Source organism: Sphaerodactylus townsendi, linkage group LG02, assembly GCF_021028975.2.
Source record: "Sphaerodactylus townsendi isolate TG3544 linkage group LG02, MPM_Stown_v2.3, whole genome shotgun sequence".
Lineage (NCBI taxonomy): Eukaryota > Metazoa > Chordata > Lepidosauria > Squamata > Sphaerodactylidae > Sphaerodactylus > Sphaerodactylus townsendi.
Genome location: NC_059426.1, coordinates 88,296,198 through 88,313,325, shown reverse-complemented (window position 1 = coordinate 88,313,325; position 17,128 = coordinate 88,296,198). Strand labels below are relative to the sequence as shown.

General features: G+C 40.2%; 1 protein-coding gene across 1 annotated transcript in view; it reads left to right on the top strand.

Moving 5' to 3' along the window:
- STK33 (serine/threonine kinase 33) overlaps positions 1-8,952 on the top strand; it is a 78,286-nt gene extending 69,334 nt beyond the window's left edge. The window contains exons 15-17 of the mRNA XM_048486955.1: positions 6,170-6,418; positions 6,740-6,823; positions 8,100-8,952. Coding sequence (XP_048342912.1) covers positions 6,170-6,418; positions 6,740-6,823; positions 8,100-8,282 — 516 coding nt within the window. The 3' untranslated portion in view covers positions 8,283-8,952. The remainder of the gene's footprint in view (positions 1-6,169; positions 6,419-6,739; positions 6,824-8,099) is intronic.
- Positions 8,953-17,128: the final 8,176 nt, after the last annotated feature.

The following is a 17,128-nucleotide window of genomic DNA, read 5'->3' as shown; positions in this document are numbered from 1 at the left end:
AAAGTTACTGTTGAGACCATATTGTTCTTGTTGACCCTCTTTTCCACTTACAGAGCCAGTTTACTGTTTTTCTTTGAAATACATATTCAAAAACATTTAACCTACTGATGCCTCAATTGATGTAATTTTATTGGCATCTATTTTTATTTTTGAAATTTACCAGTAGCTGCTGCATTTCCCACCCTCGACTTATACGCGAGTCAATAAGTTTTCCCAGTTTTTTGTGGTAAAATTAGGTGCCTCGACTTATATGCGGGTCGACTTATACACGAGTATATACGGTAGTAGGCATATACTTATATCGGCAGAATCAGTTTATAATTTCTTAAAGTTTTTAAATACACTAAAAGATTATTACCAAACAATTGTAAGGTCTTGTCCTTGGAATGTTTGTGATATCTGCTAGTGGTTTGGAGTTCTTAGAACATATTACTGCTATTTCTAATGCATTTTCATCATCAATTACTTTTGGTGTTCCCCCTGGCCTTTCCTTGGCCAGACTTTTGCTGTTACTGAGCACAAAAATCTGTTCTCCAATAAATATTCTTCACTATTGGGGAATGTTTCAACACAAATTGTTTATCAATTATCAGTGTAGCTGACATTTCATAATATTATTCACTCATTTAAAATATGCCTTTTTAGTATTAGAAACTACTTTGAGAGTTTTAACCTCAAAGAGATATAGAGATTTAGTAAAATAGAAATAATTTATTTTGCCGCTGTAGCTTCTCTTGACCTTATTTTCTGCGTAGCTTCTGTGGAAGTATTGCAGTTCAGAACAACTATCTACTGGAGAGCACAAAGTGGAAAATGTGCTTCTGACATATTCTGGGTGCCACATGATGGAAGGGCATTCATTCTGTGTCTTGAATTTCACTGTGACACACACTCCCTTAAAAGGCTTGAAGGAAAGACAAAAGAAAATGAAACAATCTAAAAGGCAACCAATTAGTAATCCTCCACTTTCCCCACAATTAGCACCAGATGCTAGCCAATTAAACTCAACAGGTGTTCAAATGAGGCAATATAGACAATTAACTTAAGTGGTTCCACTTTCTTAAAAACTGTCAGAACACAACCACCCTTCCATTTCATGTGCTATTTAAGTATTTGTAGCTCTTTAAAACATAGCATTTTTTTCCTGAGGCCACAACCCAGCCTCTTATTTTGTAGGTACTATTTTGTGCACTTAAAATTTAATTACCAGAATGTTCTTGCAAATAAGGTAGCTATTTGGATGTCTGCAACATCAATTTGTCTTCAGTTAATTACAGATGTAAATTTGCACCTGCAAAATTGGGGTCCACGTCTGAAAACCATTCTATAAATTCAGGATTGGGAGTACATTACCTTGATTTATGTAAAACTAATTCTGAGTTTGTATGTATTTATTATGCCAATATCATCCACCACCACCCCAAAAATTTTTACACACATGCTTCATGCTATAGGAAGGCAAATGATAAAGTAAAATACTGTTAATTGAGATAGTTCAATGTAGTAGTTGCTACAGAGGACGTCGACCTGCTTATATTACTTTGAATCCCAGTAATCTTGGGTAGATTGCACAGTGTGTAACAGACTTCCCTCTGTGATACACAGATGCCAGCCACAGATACAGGTGAAACATTAGGAACAAGATCCACAGCCACACAGCCCAAAAACCCCACCAGAACCACCCTTGCACACTCCCTTTTGTATTTATTGTCTGGCAACAGGCTGAGAGGGTGGTATTTGTGCATAATTACTCTTAGCTAAAGGCTTTAGAAATGGCTAGTCCAGAACAAAATCATAATCAATCCTTGCTTTAACGAAGACCTATTTAAAATTTTTATTTTTATGTATATACTTCATTTATTCCTTATCTCTTCCCCCAGGTGGGGACTCAAACCATCTTACATTATTTGCCTCTCTTCTATTTTATCCCCACCACAGCACTGTCAGGTTATTTAAGCTGAGAGTGTTTGATGGACTCAATGTCACCAACAAGCTTCCATGGTGGAGTGGGGATTCAATGGTGGATCTTCTACATCCTACTCCTACACTGTAACTGCTAATGCAGCAGCAGAATCAATATGCCCAACTAATAAAAATCAATAATTGACAAAACTCCCAACAAGTTCATATAGGAGTGTGCGTTCTTGTACATAGCCATACCATTTAGGCATTAAAATAGTGAACAGAATTTTGAATTGTACTTAGAAACAAATAGATAGCCACTGCCAATAGCTCTTTTAATATTGACAGAATATATTCATCATTAAGCTTTCTGTGGAATCTGACATGTGCAGGCCAATTGTGGAAAACATTACAAAGCTTTCTAGTAGTCTAGGCATACCCCTCCTCCCTTTGGCACTTTCCCGCCAAAACAGTCCCATGACCAGGAGGAGGGGTGCTTCTCCCTCAGTTCCCTTTTTGCTAATATGGATTCCCATTGCTGTTCTGCAGTTTTATTCACCTCATTCATGAGGCTGAGGTGACTTGTTTCTCTCATCAGTAATCATTCTAATGAACAATAAGCTACATTCAAATAAATGTTTCTGGATTTCTGTTTTGTCATGGCTCTAAATACCTTCTCAGAATTGTGCCAACTGTAGCTTCAAAATGGTTCTAATAAATGCCCATTCTGTGTGCCTTATCTGCCTGAAGGATCACACAACAGAGCTGCCTGCTCTTTCTGTCACCAGTTTACCCTGAAGGCATGATAGGGCTAAACTCAAAAGAACGCTTTTTCAAAGGCTTTGGCTGGGTGCCAAAGAAAAACACCTTTCCCCTCCTGGGTGTTTGATGGTCAGTCAGTGGTCAGTCAGAGCCTTGGCTTTACTGTCTCTTTTAAAAGGCTTTGACTGCACATAGGCCTGAATTAAGACACATTCCCTCTCCTTGGGAGTGTCAGCTCTGAAGGGAGAAACATGGAGATGTTGCTTGACAGACCCACCAATTCACAACAGCTCTTTTCTAAAGCTTTGGCTGCAGTCTGGCTCCCTCAGAGCTCTACTTAAGTGGGAAGCTTGGAGGCCTATCTTGGCAGTTACTTTCTGGTGGAAGGCCTCCCCCGCTCTCTTTCTGTCACTCCAGAGTCTGTCAACATCAAAGAGAGCCTCTTTTAAAGGACTAACTATGCCTGAGTGAAGGCTCCTTTTCTAGTTGCCCTCAGCTTTAAGGTGCAATATTTGGAGATACGGGTTAACAGAGCCTTGCCATTTTTAAGAGCTCATTGTAAAAAGGCTTCCACAGCTGCAGTTTGTGGCATTTTACATATCTATAGGTGACACCACAACAGAATTTGGTTTTGGTGTATATTTCATCCTTCAGGGATGCCCAGATTTGATTTTTTCCTGTCTGAGACAGAGCTAAAGTGCATCATTCTGCTTGGATTTTGAGATTTGGGAAAGTTAACGCCATCTCAGATACCTCCTTTCCATAGTGTGGGAACCCTGCTGTGGGCTTGTGTCTGACAGGGTCTCCTGGTCTTCTGCAAATTAGTTTGTCATTTCACCAAAGCACTAGATATAATTTATTTTTGTCTTATATTTTAGTGCAAACACTCCACATGATCATGGAATGCATTCTGTTTTCTTCAGCTAATGGGGGCCAACTCCCAGATCGTCTGACTGGAGACTCTGGTTATTTGGCCTTACCCCACAATGGTACATTCTAGGGGCTGTCTTTTTTTTGCTCCTTTACTGATAGGAACCTTTGTCCCTGGGAAATGACCTTCTAATCCCTTGGCAGGGTAATCTGTTTTTATGTATTTCTCTGGTTGTTTCCTGCACAGAATGCTCTGCAAGCTGCATAAGGTTCATTTATGGTGCATGCTGTCCTACCTTTCTTTGGTCACATCAGGCCTGCTTCACTGTTTTCATTTGCTTATTCTCCCTCCCATTGTTGACTTTGGTAATTTTGATTCTTTCCTACATTGTGGCAGTAACCTCAGGGGTTTTTCTTTGAGTGGCAGGCATCACTCCTTCGCTAACAAATCTTGCACTTCTGTTAAAGAGGCTGTAAAGAGGGTTTAGACCCTATTTCTTGTGCTGTTGATTATGTTTTGGCCACTAGTTGGGACTCTCTTAATTTTCTTCCTTCTTACTGGATTTCTGAGGATATTACAGACGTGTAACCCCTCACCGACTTTTGGCATTTCCCTTGTGCTTCTTTTATAATAGGGCTTTTTATTGTGCAGCACTTCCAAATGTGGAATGAGGACAGTATGGGTTCTAACTTATGCCCCCTCTATTCATGAAGTTCCATAAGGTTAAGATGTCTGAAGTCCTGACCAGAATTCCCTACCAGCAATTGACGATCGTCATATATCACAGTCCTATCCTTACACTTGTTTCTGATGCCAAACATCTGTGTGCTGCTTACATTTCTTGCATGTGATATTTCTTGGGGTTTGGCCTGCAAGGGTTCCCAACCTGACTTTGTATTGGACTCAGGCTTCAACAGGACTGGTCAGCAACCCCACACAACCTGATCTTATGGGTTGGTAGGAGCTACATTACTCTGTCCTGAATGCATGGCTGTTCAATGCCACTTTGGATGTCATGGCTTTTTCCAACAGAGTGTTATTTATCTTTGCCACTTTCCTGCATTTGTTTTGGTTGAGACACTTGTAGAGAGCTCCCTTCGCCTTTATAAGACAGTTCTGCTTGAATGCCAACATAGGATGCTAAACAACTGTTGGGAAGATGATCTTCTATATCTTCCATTGAGAGCTTCACACCCACTGCTTAACTCAGTGAGATTGCTAATCTCCCAATGTGGAACTGTACAGAAGCTACAAATATGAAAACAGATTGCACTTACTTGTAACTACTGTTCTTCACGTGGTCTTCTGGGCAGACATGCATCCCTCCCTCCTGCCCTGCTTTGAACTCTCTACCATGGTGGTAGCATGGACAGAACTAAGGGAGTAGTGCCTCTCCTCCTGGTCATGTGATTGTTTTGGCAGGAAAGCACCAGAGGAAGAAGGAGTATACCTAGTCTACTAGAAAGCTTTGGAAATCTTTTCCACAGCTTCCCTGCACATGCCCAGTCCCAATGTGTGCCTGCACAATGAACAACAGTTACAAATAAATGCAATCCTGTTTTTCCAGTGAGACATTTGGGTGCCACAATTTATGTTAACTGTGGTTTCTGAACAGGCTTCAATGGCAGTCTGACATGTAGTATATTGTAGCTATGCAGTCTAATGTAAATATGATAAAAGCATGAACAACTATGGTCAGATCATGCACAAGGAAGGTGCATAGCTTGGTGGTACTATTTGTACCAAGGGGCAGTTCCAGATTGTTTGGAGGGGCTGACCATACAATGCCCATACCTCCTGCCAACTACTTCCACCTTCCCACTATGCTTATGGCCTTTTCCCAGCACATTGACTTCCTCTTGGGGTTCTAATCTGGAGAACTGGGTTTGATTCCCCACTCCTCCGCCTGAGTGACAGAGGCTTATCTGGTGAACCAGATGCGTTTCCACACTCCTACGTTCCTGCTGGGTGACCTTGGGCTAGTCACAGTTCTTTGGGACTCTCTCAGCCCCACCTACCTCACAAGGTGTCTGTTGTGGGGAGAGGAAGGGAAAGGAGCTTGTTAAGCCACCTTGAGTCTCCTTACAAAGAGAAAGGTGGGGTATAAATCCAAACTCCTCCTCCTCTTCTTCTTCTCCTTCTCCTCCTCCTTCTCTTCTTCCGCTCACAAGCCCTTCTGTTGCCCGCTTGCATGCCTGACTTAATTTCTGGTCACATGCATCACCCAGTGTCACCACAGGAAGGGCAAACAGTTACTGTGCAGCAGTGGTTGTAAGTGGAGCCACTTCCTTCCATGCCTTTTCCCTTGGGAAAGAGGTGAGCTGGTGGTAGAAGGGTATTTGAATGAGCAGGCAGATGGGTACATGGGCCAGTGATTAGGAGGAATGTGAGAGTGTCATCAGGTAGTCAATTGTATTTATTCTCATGAGACCCGGTCTACTTAAACTTTAAAATACTTCTGAATGTTTTCCCTGATAATAGCTTATCTTTCTTCAAACTACTTGCCTTCTTTTGTAGCATGATTAACAGTCTGATTGAAAGAATTTCAAATATACTTTGCATTTTTCCTTGTTTTCTGGTTTGTAGTTAGATTAACATATTTTTAAAAAAACTACAGTGAATATTACTGTTTAGGGTGAAACAGACATCCAGAGACCTTGTAATGTTCTTGAACTGATGAAGAAGTGGAATAGCAGCAGCAAAGCTGAGACTGGAGTACCAAACTTGATTGTAGATGACCTGAATGGTGCATCAGGCAGTGCTCAACAGGAAGAAAACCATGAAGGCCAAGAGAGTCCAGTTAGTAGCAATGGCAACTCAGAGGCTGCAGCCGAAACAGAGACGGAGAGTGGGAGCAGCAAACCCTCAACACCCACAAAACAAGTAACGGTTAAGATGATATTTGTCAGATTTAAAAAAAACTAGGCATAGAGTCTATTTTATAGATTTTTAGAGTCCTCAGTTGTTGTTTTAAGTAATTGTAATGGTTCATTTTGTTTCTATAATTATACATTATGTTGTTTTATTATTTTATGATGCTTCTTGTAAGCCACCTAAACAAGACTTTGGATAGGCAGCTAATAAATTTCCTTAAAAAACAACCAAAATAGAGCAGTGCAAGACAGTCAGATTTATTTTGTCACATATATTTTTGTGGTTTCTTTATGCCTGAATTCCTCTGACTAACCTTTGTTCTTTCTTTAGGTTAACAAGAAAAAAAATAACACCAATGCTTTACCAAATGGGACTCTTAAGAAGAAAAGTTCATCTCTCAAGTCATGTTCTAGTGTAAGCATTTTTTTTAAAAATACCCAGTTTAATTATTTAAAATTCATTATCTTACCTTTTTGCTAAATAACACAAAGTGGTTAACTCGGTGTGAATAAAGCAAAAATAATAGTAACAATAATTAAATCAAGTAACAGCAATCTGCTCGGCCGCTACTGTCAACTTCAGAGGCTCTGTTCGGATACCGCCATGGGTTTACGGAAGCCCAGCCAGGAGGCAGAGGGAGCTCTTATTTGGGCAGTGATATCAGGGGGGGTCACTGCCCAAATAAGGAGCTCCCTCTGCCTCCCGGCTGGGCTTCCTCAAACCCCAGCTGGTTTCGGTTTTCGTGGACTTTTTCTGGGCGAACTTTTTCTGGGTTTGAGGAAGAAAACCGAGGCAATCGACGAAAACCGAGACAAATTTTACCCAGAAAAAGTCGATGAAAACCAAAACCGACGAAAACAAGTCAACGATAACCGAGGTACCACTGCATATGGTTCAGTGAGTCATCTGGAAATACCCCAATACCCATAATAGTACATAACTTTAATGCAGAACTAAACAAAGTAAAGATAAAGAAACTGGTGATATATTCTATTTCATTTGTATACTGGAAGTTCTTTTAAAGGATGTTTGAATAATATTTTGGGCTTAGTGGGCCTTTCGCCATAAGGACACAGCTATGCAGCTGATTTCATAAGTAGTCCCACTGACTTCAGTAGGACCTACCTTTTCTATCTTAGCAGCCTGACAGAGTCTCCTTGGTGATGCTCAAGCTTCTGTGTAACTAATACCTGCAAAATGCAGCTGGTAACTAGAAATGCTCTATGTTGGCCTTTCCAAGCTTTAAATTTCTGTGTTATGTTGAGATATTATGGCTGCCATATAAAGCATCTTCAGAGAATCTGGTTCACACAAACAGCATTTGCAAGTGAGACAAGCCTAGCTGTGAGCCCAGTGGTGCCCTGCATGCTGCAAAGGCACTTGCATGCAGTAGAATGCCAATTTCTGAACCCACTCATTCAACTCAAATTAACTGAAGTACTCAGAAGGGCTTATAGGATTAGAGCTATACTAAGGAGACTTTGACTCCACAGAGGTTAACAGACAAATGTGTGTGCTTATATATTCAACATGAGTGCTGTCCACTAGTCATGAGAGGAAAACATTCAAGAGGCTGCTCTTGATGCTGCCATTTCTAGTGAGAAATTCTCTTCTCCCAAACCTATATTGCTGTGGTGTAGTGAGTACCATAATGCTCACCCTTATAGTACTCTTCATCTTTTTTTTCAAGTCACAGATTAGTGGAATTGGGTCAGTGTCTCCAGTGGCAAATTCAAAACGGAGCCAGGATTGTCAAGAGAAGAAAATGGAAGTAGAAAAACCTTCTGTTTCTGTGAGTCAAGGATCGCTGAACAAATCTGCACAAAAACAAGCTACAAATAGTAGCCTACTCAAAACCAAAAAGAAAACCTAGGAAAGATTCATCTGCTCCAAATGCAGTTCTTATAAAGCATCTATTGCTAGTGCCAAAATGTGGCAACTGCATCAAAAGGACCAGCGTGTCTTGCACTCTTAGCTCCATCTCAGATGCCTCCTTTCCAGAGTGTGGGGACCCTTATCTGTTGTTCTGAAACCCATGACTGTCAAAAGAATAGTGCTGATAAATGTTCTAATGCAGTGTGTGAATTCCTAACCTGTATGAAGACATCCATTAAGTATTGCTTTCTGAGCACAGAACTGACTAAAATATATATTTTATAAAATTTTACTGTAAAGTAGCAGGCATCATTCATGTGTATAACTCACTTTGAGTCCACTTTCTGTGTTTTACCTAAGATGGTTAAATATTGCCACAAAGATTTGTGAAGGGGGGAAAAATAAGAAGCCAAAATATATAATGGCTGTGGGTTATTTTTCTAACTCTGTGCATTTTGCACTTGTGAGAATTTGGTAGGATCTTGCTTTTAAACTTGCTGTAGGCTTTATAACTCATGTACCAAGGTCAATGAAACTTGTTCTAGAAATGTTTATGGCACTGTAGATTTTTAGAGAGCTTATTTTAAACATTTGAAGTAGTATGAACATTTATAAGGTGTTCTTCTTGCTGCTAAATTTTTTTGTATATTGATTTAAATAAAGATAACTTTCACATACAAATAAATCTTTCTTTTTAAAAGAATGAGTTGTACCACTGTAGAAAAATTCAAAGTTTATTCAAAGTTTTGCTTTTAAAATACAGTGCCTGTGAGATTATGTTTACTTTGTAACAGTATGCTTGAAAACAGACACCTGACAGAGTGTACTGTATTCGTTATGCTAAATACTTCTGCAGCAGTCTAATCTAAATACCTTCATAATATTTCTTTCAATCATTTTTATATTTTATGCTTCCTTTGATTGCAAGTTATCCTGAATGCATTGTGCAAGTACAGAAACATTCAGTATCTCAGTAAACCTGTGGACTACATAGTAGAGATTTAGTTACCTCTGCCTTACCCTTACCGAATTTTCTATGTTCTGATAAATAATCTGATTTCCAAAAAGGAGCTGGGAATAGAAATTTTGACCCATCTCTATTTGAAACAAATATTTCAATTCATGTGTAATTATTCCATACAAAATCATAAACAAAGTATTATACATGAAGAATTTAGTATCTTGCTTAAGCCAGAAAAAGAATGACTAATGTATAGAATGTCCAAATTTTATATCAACTGACATTTAGAAGTACTTCAACTGAACTACACAATTGATTATACAAAATGTTTCTTACTGTATAGGCTCAGGTTATTTTCAGCAAGTCCTTGTTCCAGATACTGGATCTGACAGTCTTTCCATTTTGATATGAAACAGATAGACAATCTGGCTTTCTGATTTCCTTGACAGTGGCACTATAGGTCCTTTTTGTCTTAAAAGGCCAAATCTAGCTGGCTATTAACTCTCATTGCTAGTTCTTTCCCTTCAGTGAGACAGTGATTTGAAGGGTATGTCAGGACTTGCTCTGTTAGAGCTGCAGAGGCATCATTAGCCCACTCAGGTCAGTCCTACCTGATCAGAGTGGTTGCTTAGCTGCAAACTGCTGACATGGTGATAAAGATGATTCTGTTCCGTATTCAGGTAAGTTATTGGCTACTGTAAATGAAATTTTATGAGCTGAACTGACATATATTGTGTCTACTGCTTTTTTGAACCATAAGCCCATGAACATGTAAAGTTTTATATAAATGGAATGCATCAGTCGATGTTCCTCACAGGATGTAAGACCTATGTACCATGAATGCATAACCTGTGCTTTTGTATTGTGAAGCCTCCAGTGGCCCATTTAGTACACTATTTCACATATCCACAGTTGTCAGCTTCTTGGCTCAAGATGACCTGTCCTTGCCTTGTGGTGGTTAGAGAGTTAGGCTTGAAGGTGGAAAATGAATAGTCAAATGCCAGATGTTTGTTTATTTGTTTAAACAGTTTATATTGTACCTCTCAATTTGAGAGACACCAAGGTAGCTAACCGTAATATTAAGAAGAATATGTTAATACAGTTCATCCAAGACAATATAATAACTGATAGCAATAATTTAATTTTTTTTTTAAAAATTATGGTGTAGCCTTAGGCAAGTCACTTTCTTTCAGCCTAAGATGCCTCGCTAAATGTTGTGAAACTGAAATACTACTGTGAGCTCCTGGAAGGAAGGATGGGATACAAATGTAAAAAATAAATACACTCATCCCAGAGGACTTGCCCATACGAAGTTCCTAAATCTTAGAGTGCTTTCTGGTTGTCATAGCAGCTTGTCTTCGCTGGTATTATATAGTTATCAAACAGTGGCACCACAGGGAAAACTGACAAACCTTAATAACTGTAGTCTAATTGTTTCAATATGCAATACTAGTTCATTTGTTCAGTCGTACCTCCATGAAAATTTGATAGCTACAATCACCTTGAAGAATGTTTCAAATATTACAACAACTTTATTTGGCATTTTAAAAAGTTTCAAATATTAACATTGTGTAGAGAGACAACAGAGAACCTTTCTGCTTAGTTTTTTTTCAAATGATGGTGACCAGAACATGTAGTTTGCGTAAGCATAGGCTCTGCAGTACAAAAAATGTAGTAATTACTATTAAAAGAAGAAGAGTTGGTTTTTCTACCCCACTTTTCTCTGCAGTAAGGAGTCTCAAACTGGCTTACAATTTCCCCCCCCCCCCCCCATCCCCACAACTGGCACCTTGTCAGGTAGGTTGCGCTGAGGGAGTTCTGAGAAAACTAGCCCAGGGTCACTGTTACCCCAAATGGTGGGATGCAATGACCTTCTTTGGTTGGGGAAATTAGCTATAGAACACAAGGTTGCCTAGCGTGGCTTAATCTGCGTTGGGTAACTTTGATCAATATATTGCCTGTGTATACGAGTTTCAGCTCAGTATAAGAAACCAGCAGAGAAAATAAATTTCTTTTAAAAAGGATTTTATTGGGAAAATAAGAAAGGGAATAAAAATAAATTTCCACTCACAACCATTCATTCACTGGGGTAAAAACACACACATACAAGATTTCCTAAGATGTAATTTAGAGGTGAAAGACCAGTTTTGGATATAGAGAGAGAAGGGATGGGATAGCAGAGATTATATTTACCAGTCTTGTAGTGGATGTCCAGGAGACAGAGACCTAATGGCTAGGCTCTGGTTGATCAGCGCTGTTGGAACAATATTATTGAGCACCATGGTGGTGTGATAATATTGAACACCTGACTGTGGTCTGGGGTGGGCTTTTATAGGGAAGAACATGCCTTGGGGCAGGGGAAATCCTTTAACAAAGGATTTTTCCTGTTGTTCCAAGGTGAGGTAATAGTCAGGGTGTCAGACCGTTGACCTGATGGCTGACCCACTATCTCGATGGGTTTTGCAGGCTGTTGGACAATACAGGTAATGACCCTTAATGGATGTTGCAACATAGATGGTCATAAGGATGATGACTCAGAGGAAATATTAATATAGACATAAGAGAGCTGTTTTCGCCCAGGTGTGCTGTTGTTCATATTCAAATTATGTGCCAAGCATGAGGTTGGCGGGGGGGGGGGGCGCAGGGGGTCCTTTAAGCATTCTTGGCCACAAGTTCAGACACAGTCCCAAGATGGAGTTTCTGAATCCAAACAGACTCCTATGTTCAGGACACTGTTCTGACAGATCTGAAAGGGCAGCATTCCAGGAGAAAGATTATTCTCTCCCCCTCTGTACCACCTAGGTCAGGATGGCTACATCACCCAGCAGGCTTCATGTAAAAGAGTGGAAAATCAAACACGTTTTTTCAGATTAGAGTCCTCCTAGCAACTACACCATGCTGGCTCCTACAAAATTGGCATAAAGGAAGAGCTGCTATTTATTTTGACCAAGTGTGATTTTTTGGTATAATACTGTAATCACTGGTATGCACCAATGGTACATGTAGATTTTTTGCTAACAAGCCAGACATGAAAACACCAAACTTCCGTTACTATTAAAAAATCAGTAGAAACTATTTCCCATGATTGAATTTAGTGCACACTATACTGCTTTCTAGAATCATAATTATTCAGTAGTTGGGACAATCTTATGTCTAAGTTAAGAAATGCTGAGTTCAGTGCTGTACATCATTGAGCAATAATAAGATATATGTAAAAATGTTTGGAAACAGGGTTGTTTCAGTGGCAGATCTGTGAAAGCATAAGACCCACTGCACCATTTGTATTAGCTCTGAGTCTACCTGTCTATCATCTTTGTTTATACTGTTGAAAATATAATTTGGAAAGAATATAGAATCTTCTGTTCTTCTCTAAACAACTAAAATATCCACGAGACAGTCTTCTGTTGTAGAAATCTTCAATAGACCCCATTCACAAGATATTGACAGTGGTTTCTTTAAACTACTGTAGTCCTTGTCTAACCAAGTACATTTCATAGAATATATATTTTTTGCTCTTTGAAAATTATTTTGTTTGGTTTCCTTCACAATTCCACCACATAATCATATTCTTGGGTTTGAACCACTATGCATTTTTAATGAAGATCTATTAGAACCATAGTGACATCCAGAAATGCAGAATTCTGGGAAGGAAGCCAGAAATTAGGCATTGTAATCATGTAAATGAAAATTTAAAAAAATGTGTTGCAAATTTGTAGTCATTTGAAATCTGTCTACAGACTTCTTTGTAGGAGAATAAATTTCTCCAAACTCTGTGCTTTCAGTAGTCATGTTTCTGTATCAGTGGGGGAGGGACAATGAAGGATTGTAATGGGCAAGTAATTCCTTAGAATGACCAATGGGAGCTGACAGAATGTTGGTGAGAGGCTGACCGTTTAAGCAGTTAGTTCAATTAGAGGGAGCGGGAAGTTTACGCCAGCTAGTGACAGAATAACTACCTGAGGCTGGCTGGGAAAAAGATGGCTTGTAACAAAGAATGCCTGTGTGATGGACCTAAGGAGCAGGCAGAGGCTGAAAAGCCTGAATGTAAAATGTTAATCCCTCACTGAGCCTGATTGTTTGAGTGACAGGCTGGAAGTGGGTACAGTTTCAGACAAGATTTGAAGGAGTTCAGTTCTGAGTTCCAGAGAGTGCAGAAATGTGATCCTACTGATTCTAGCAATATACCGTGTCCCTTTTAAAATTTTTTTTAGAGAAGATGTCTTCGAAGAGATGCAGGTACACAGAAGAGAATCTTTCTCTTATGCTTGTCTGTGTATCTTTAAAGACAGCTCCTCCCCACAAAAATTAAAAAATAAGAAAACTATATATTGCCGGAATAAGCAGAAGTTACTGAAAAGGTGCCCAGGATCAGAGTCCACAGAGCAAATGTCCTGGGGCAACCTTCAGCAAATTGCGGTAGGGAGAATCCCTTCAGCTGCACACCAATGTTGGGCGCAAGCTGAGGCTGAAACTTACCAGAGAGCAAAATAGTCAGATGGGAAAAATAAGATGCCTTCTGAGCTCTGCATTAAACACAGTCAGGCAGATATCTTGCATGCTGTTGCGGGGTGGGGGGAGTGCAGAGTTCTCCACAAAAGATGACTTGAGCTAAAATATGATCCTCAATAACGGCTTACATCAGTGTGGTTATTCAGCTTCATCTCCACACAGAGCCAGTCACCTCCAACACTGGTGGTACAAGGAGCTTCAGCCAGAGTGTTGAGTGTCATAGGGATCATATCACTCGAGGTTTGTTCCATCTACACTGCCTTCCAATTTGCTTCCAGGCACAATTCAAGATACTGGTTCTGATCTTGAAATCCTTGTACAGCCTGGAACCAACATACCATAAGGATCACCTTTGCCCATGTGAATCTACCTGCTCACTCCGGTTATCCTTGGAGGTCTTGCTTTGTTTTCCCACTGCTATCTGAGTAACCCATGATATTCATTCCCTAGGGAGATTTGTCTGCTGCTTTATGTTGATGTCTTTTGCTAGCATACCCCAATAATAATTACTGGCCCTCCTGCTAGTGTTGCTTGTTTATGTCTTTTAAATAGAATTTTACATTCTAGCTTTTTAAATGTTTTTAATATTTTAATGTTTATGTCTTGTGGACTTCAATTGGTTTGAAAGATGACATACAAATATTTTAAACAATAATAATATTTGTCTCCATTAATTCCAATAGAAAATATACATAATAGTGGAAAATGTATTTTAATAATTTTTTAAGATTTCAATTTAAGGGAACAAAAATTTCATGAAAATGTTGATTAGGAAATTATTTATTTTGCAAGTTGATGCTATAAATAATTTAATGAAGTATAGTTTATTTGTATGCCTATAGCCCAGGGGTTGGCAACCTTTAACATCCAAAGAGCCATTTGGACCCATTATCCACGGAAAAGAAAACACTTCGAGCCGCAAATACTTTTTGACATTTAGAATGAAGATAACACTGTATATATTGTTTTTTTTACCTTTACGCTTTGTATAAACAATTATAGTGTGTTGCTTATGAAATCCATGAAGTGCTACAGAGAAAATTATATTTTATGTAAAGAACACATTTTGAACTCTTAAAAAATAATAACCAAAAAACGCGGCGAGTTGAAGGTCTCTTTCAAATGAATTACAAAGCTGAACTTAAATTATCCATGTAGCAAACAAAAAATGTCGCGAGCCGTCATCCAAGCGGGTGGGATGAAGACAGTAGTGGCGGTGGACACTCATAGCGGGATGGCAAGTTGCACTTGTGACACGGCGAGCACCTCTCCCTCACCGCCCCCTCCTTCCGTCCTTCCTCCCTCCGGCGTCCTATCCCCTCCTTCCCTCAGCGGGTTAGATGGTGGCAGCAATGCCAATGATGACAAGTTGCACTTGGGATGCGGCGAGTGTGCCTCCTTTCCCGGCCCCTCCTTTCTTCCTCCGGCGTACTTTCCCCTCCTTCCCTCGTCTGGTGCCTGGGAAGGAGGGGAAAGGATGCCAGAGGAAGGAAGGAAGGAAGGAAGGAAGGAAGGAAGGAAGGAAGGGCGGGCCGGGGAAGGAGGCACATTCGCCGCGTCCCAAGTGCAACTTGCTGTCATTGGTGTCACCGCCGCTAACTATCCTGCCCACATGCTTGGGCGAGAAGCGGGATAGATGGCAGCGGCGATGCCAACGACAGCAAATTGCACTTAAGACACAGCGAGCGCGCCTTCCTCCCCGCCCCCTCCCTCCCTCCCTCCTTCCTTCCTCCCTCCCTCCCTCTGGCATCCTTTCCCCTCCTTCGTCTGGTGCCTGCTGTCACCTGCCCGGCTGGGGGCGTCCTCCGTAGACGGCCCAGGGTAGTTGTGCGCTTGCTTATTATGGCAAAGCATGGTCCTCAGGTTGCTCAGATCCCAAGCCACACAGAGCCACAGTACAAGGACGAAAGAGCCGCATGTGGCTCCGGAGCTGCAGGTTGCAGACCCCTGCTATAGCCAATCAAAGTAGCTTTAAAAAGCACTATGAAAATCCCAAGATTTCCTTAACTTGGGTACTTTGATGATTTTTTAATGCTTCTTTTGGGGGGGAGGTGTCTAATTATTCATAATGAAGAAATGTGAACAAATTAATACTTATCTAAATTCTAGTTATATCCCCCCACACACACACACACACTCAGTGCAAGAAATGCACTGGGGGATGTGAGCTGAGGGTTCTCAGAATTCAAATGTGGAACTGTTTTGAAGAAGAAGGGAAAATATGGAGCATAGCACTTTACAATCAAAGAAAAGGATGTATGGGCGAGGAACAAAAAGCAAACTTGGCAGCACAAGGGTTGCTTCTCTTTGATACGACTGATAGGAAAAATGGGTTTCCATGAAACTGGAGTGAAAAGAGGTCAGGATGAGAACTTTCAAAGAGACAAAGGAACTTTAATCTTTCCTTTTCTTACCTTTTTAGTGAAAGTTAGCACATCTTAAAGGTACTTAATTGATGTCTCTGGTTCTAGAAATTCTTTGTTTGTTACTGTAACCTCCAGATTGGACTTCTTAATGTGCTCTGCATTGAGCTAACTTTTAGCTATGCCAGAAGGTCTTTGCTCTGCTCTTGTCACTGGCTCCCATCATTTTTCTAGGAACAATTCAGTGTATTGAGTATGATTTATGGCCTAGTTTTTTTAAACTTGCCTTTTGCCTTAATGTAATTATTTATTTACTATTTAGCTTTGCCGATATAGTCTTTTTAACAGGAAACTGGAGGTGGACATTCTCAATAGAAAGTTTGCCTTTCTGGTATATTGCACATCAGAGTTCTAACTTGGGGCTTCTGACGCACTGCCTTTGCCAGTGAGTAGGGATGCATCCAGGATTGCCAATTCTGGGTTGGAAAATTCCTGGAGATTTTGTGATGGAGTCTGAGGAGGGCACGGTTTGGGGAGGGGGGAGACCTCAGCAGGGTATAACACCAATAGAGTCCACCCTTGAAAGCAGTCATTTTTTCCAAGGAAACTGATCTCTGTAATCTGGAGATTGGTTGTAATTTAAGCACAGCTACGGGCAACACCAGGAGGTTGGCAAGCATAGGACAGACATTTGTACGGCTTATTATATTAGCTTCTTTTGTAAGCTTTATTTTTGTATTTCAATTAGTATCTGTCCTTAGATGCTGCAATATTGGATTTTTGGACTCATCCTGTCTGTATTTTGCATGTATCCCGATAGCAGCACCCCAAGGATGATCTAAGATCATGAGATTTAGTTTGAGCATCTAATTTTGTATGAAATAAGCCTTTCAGTAATAGTTCACGCTTGAAGTTCTTTATGAGGGTCAAGCCAAATGTGAATGCTTAAAGTTCTTCAAGTGGGTTTGAAGTTTTAGAAGGTCAGCAAACATGGCTTCAGGATGAACAGCA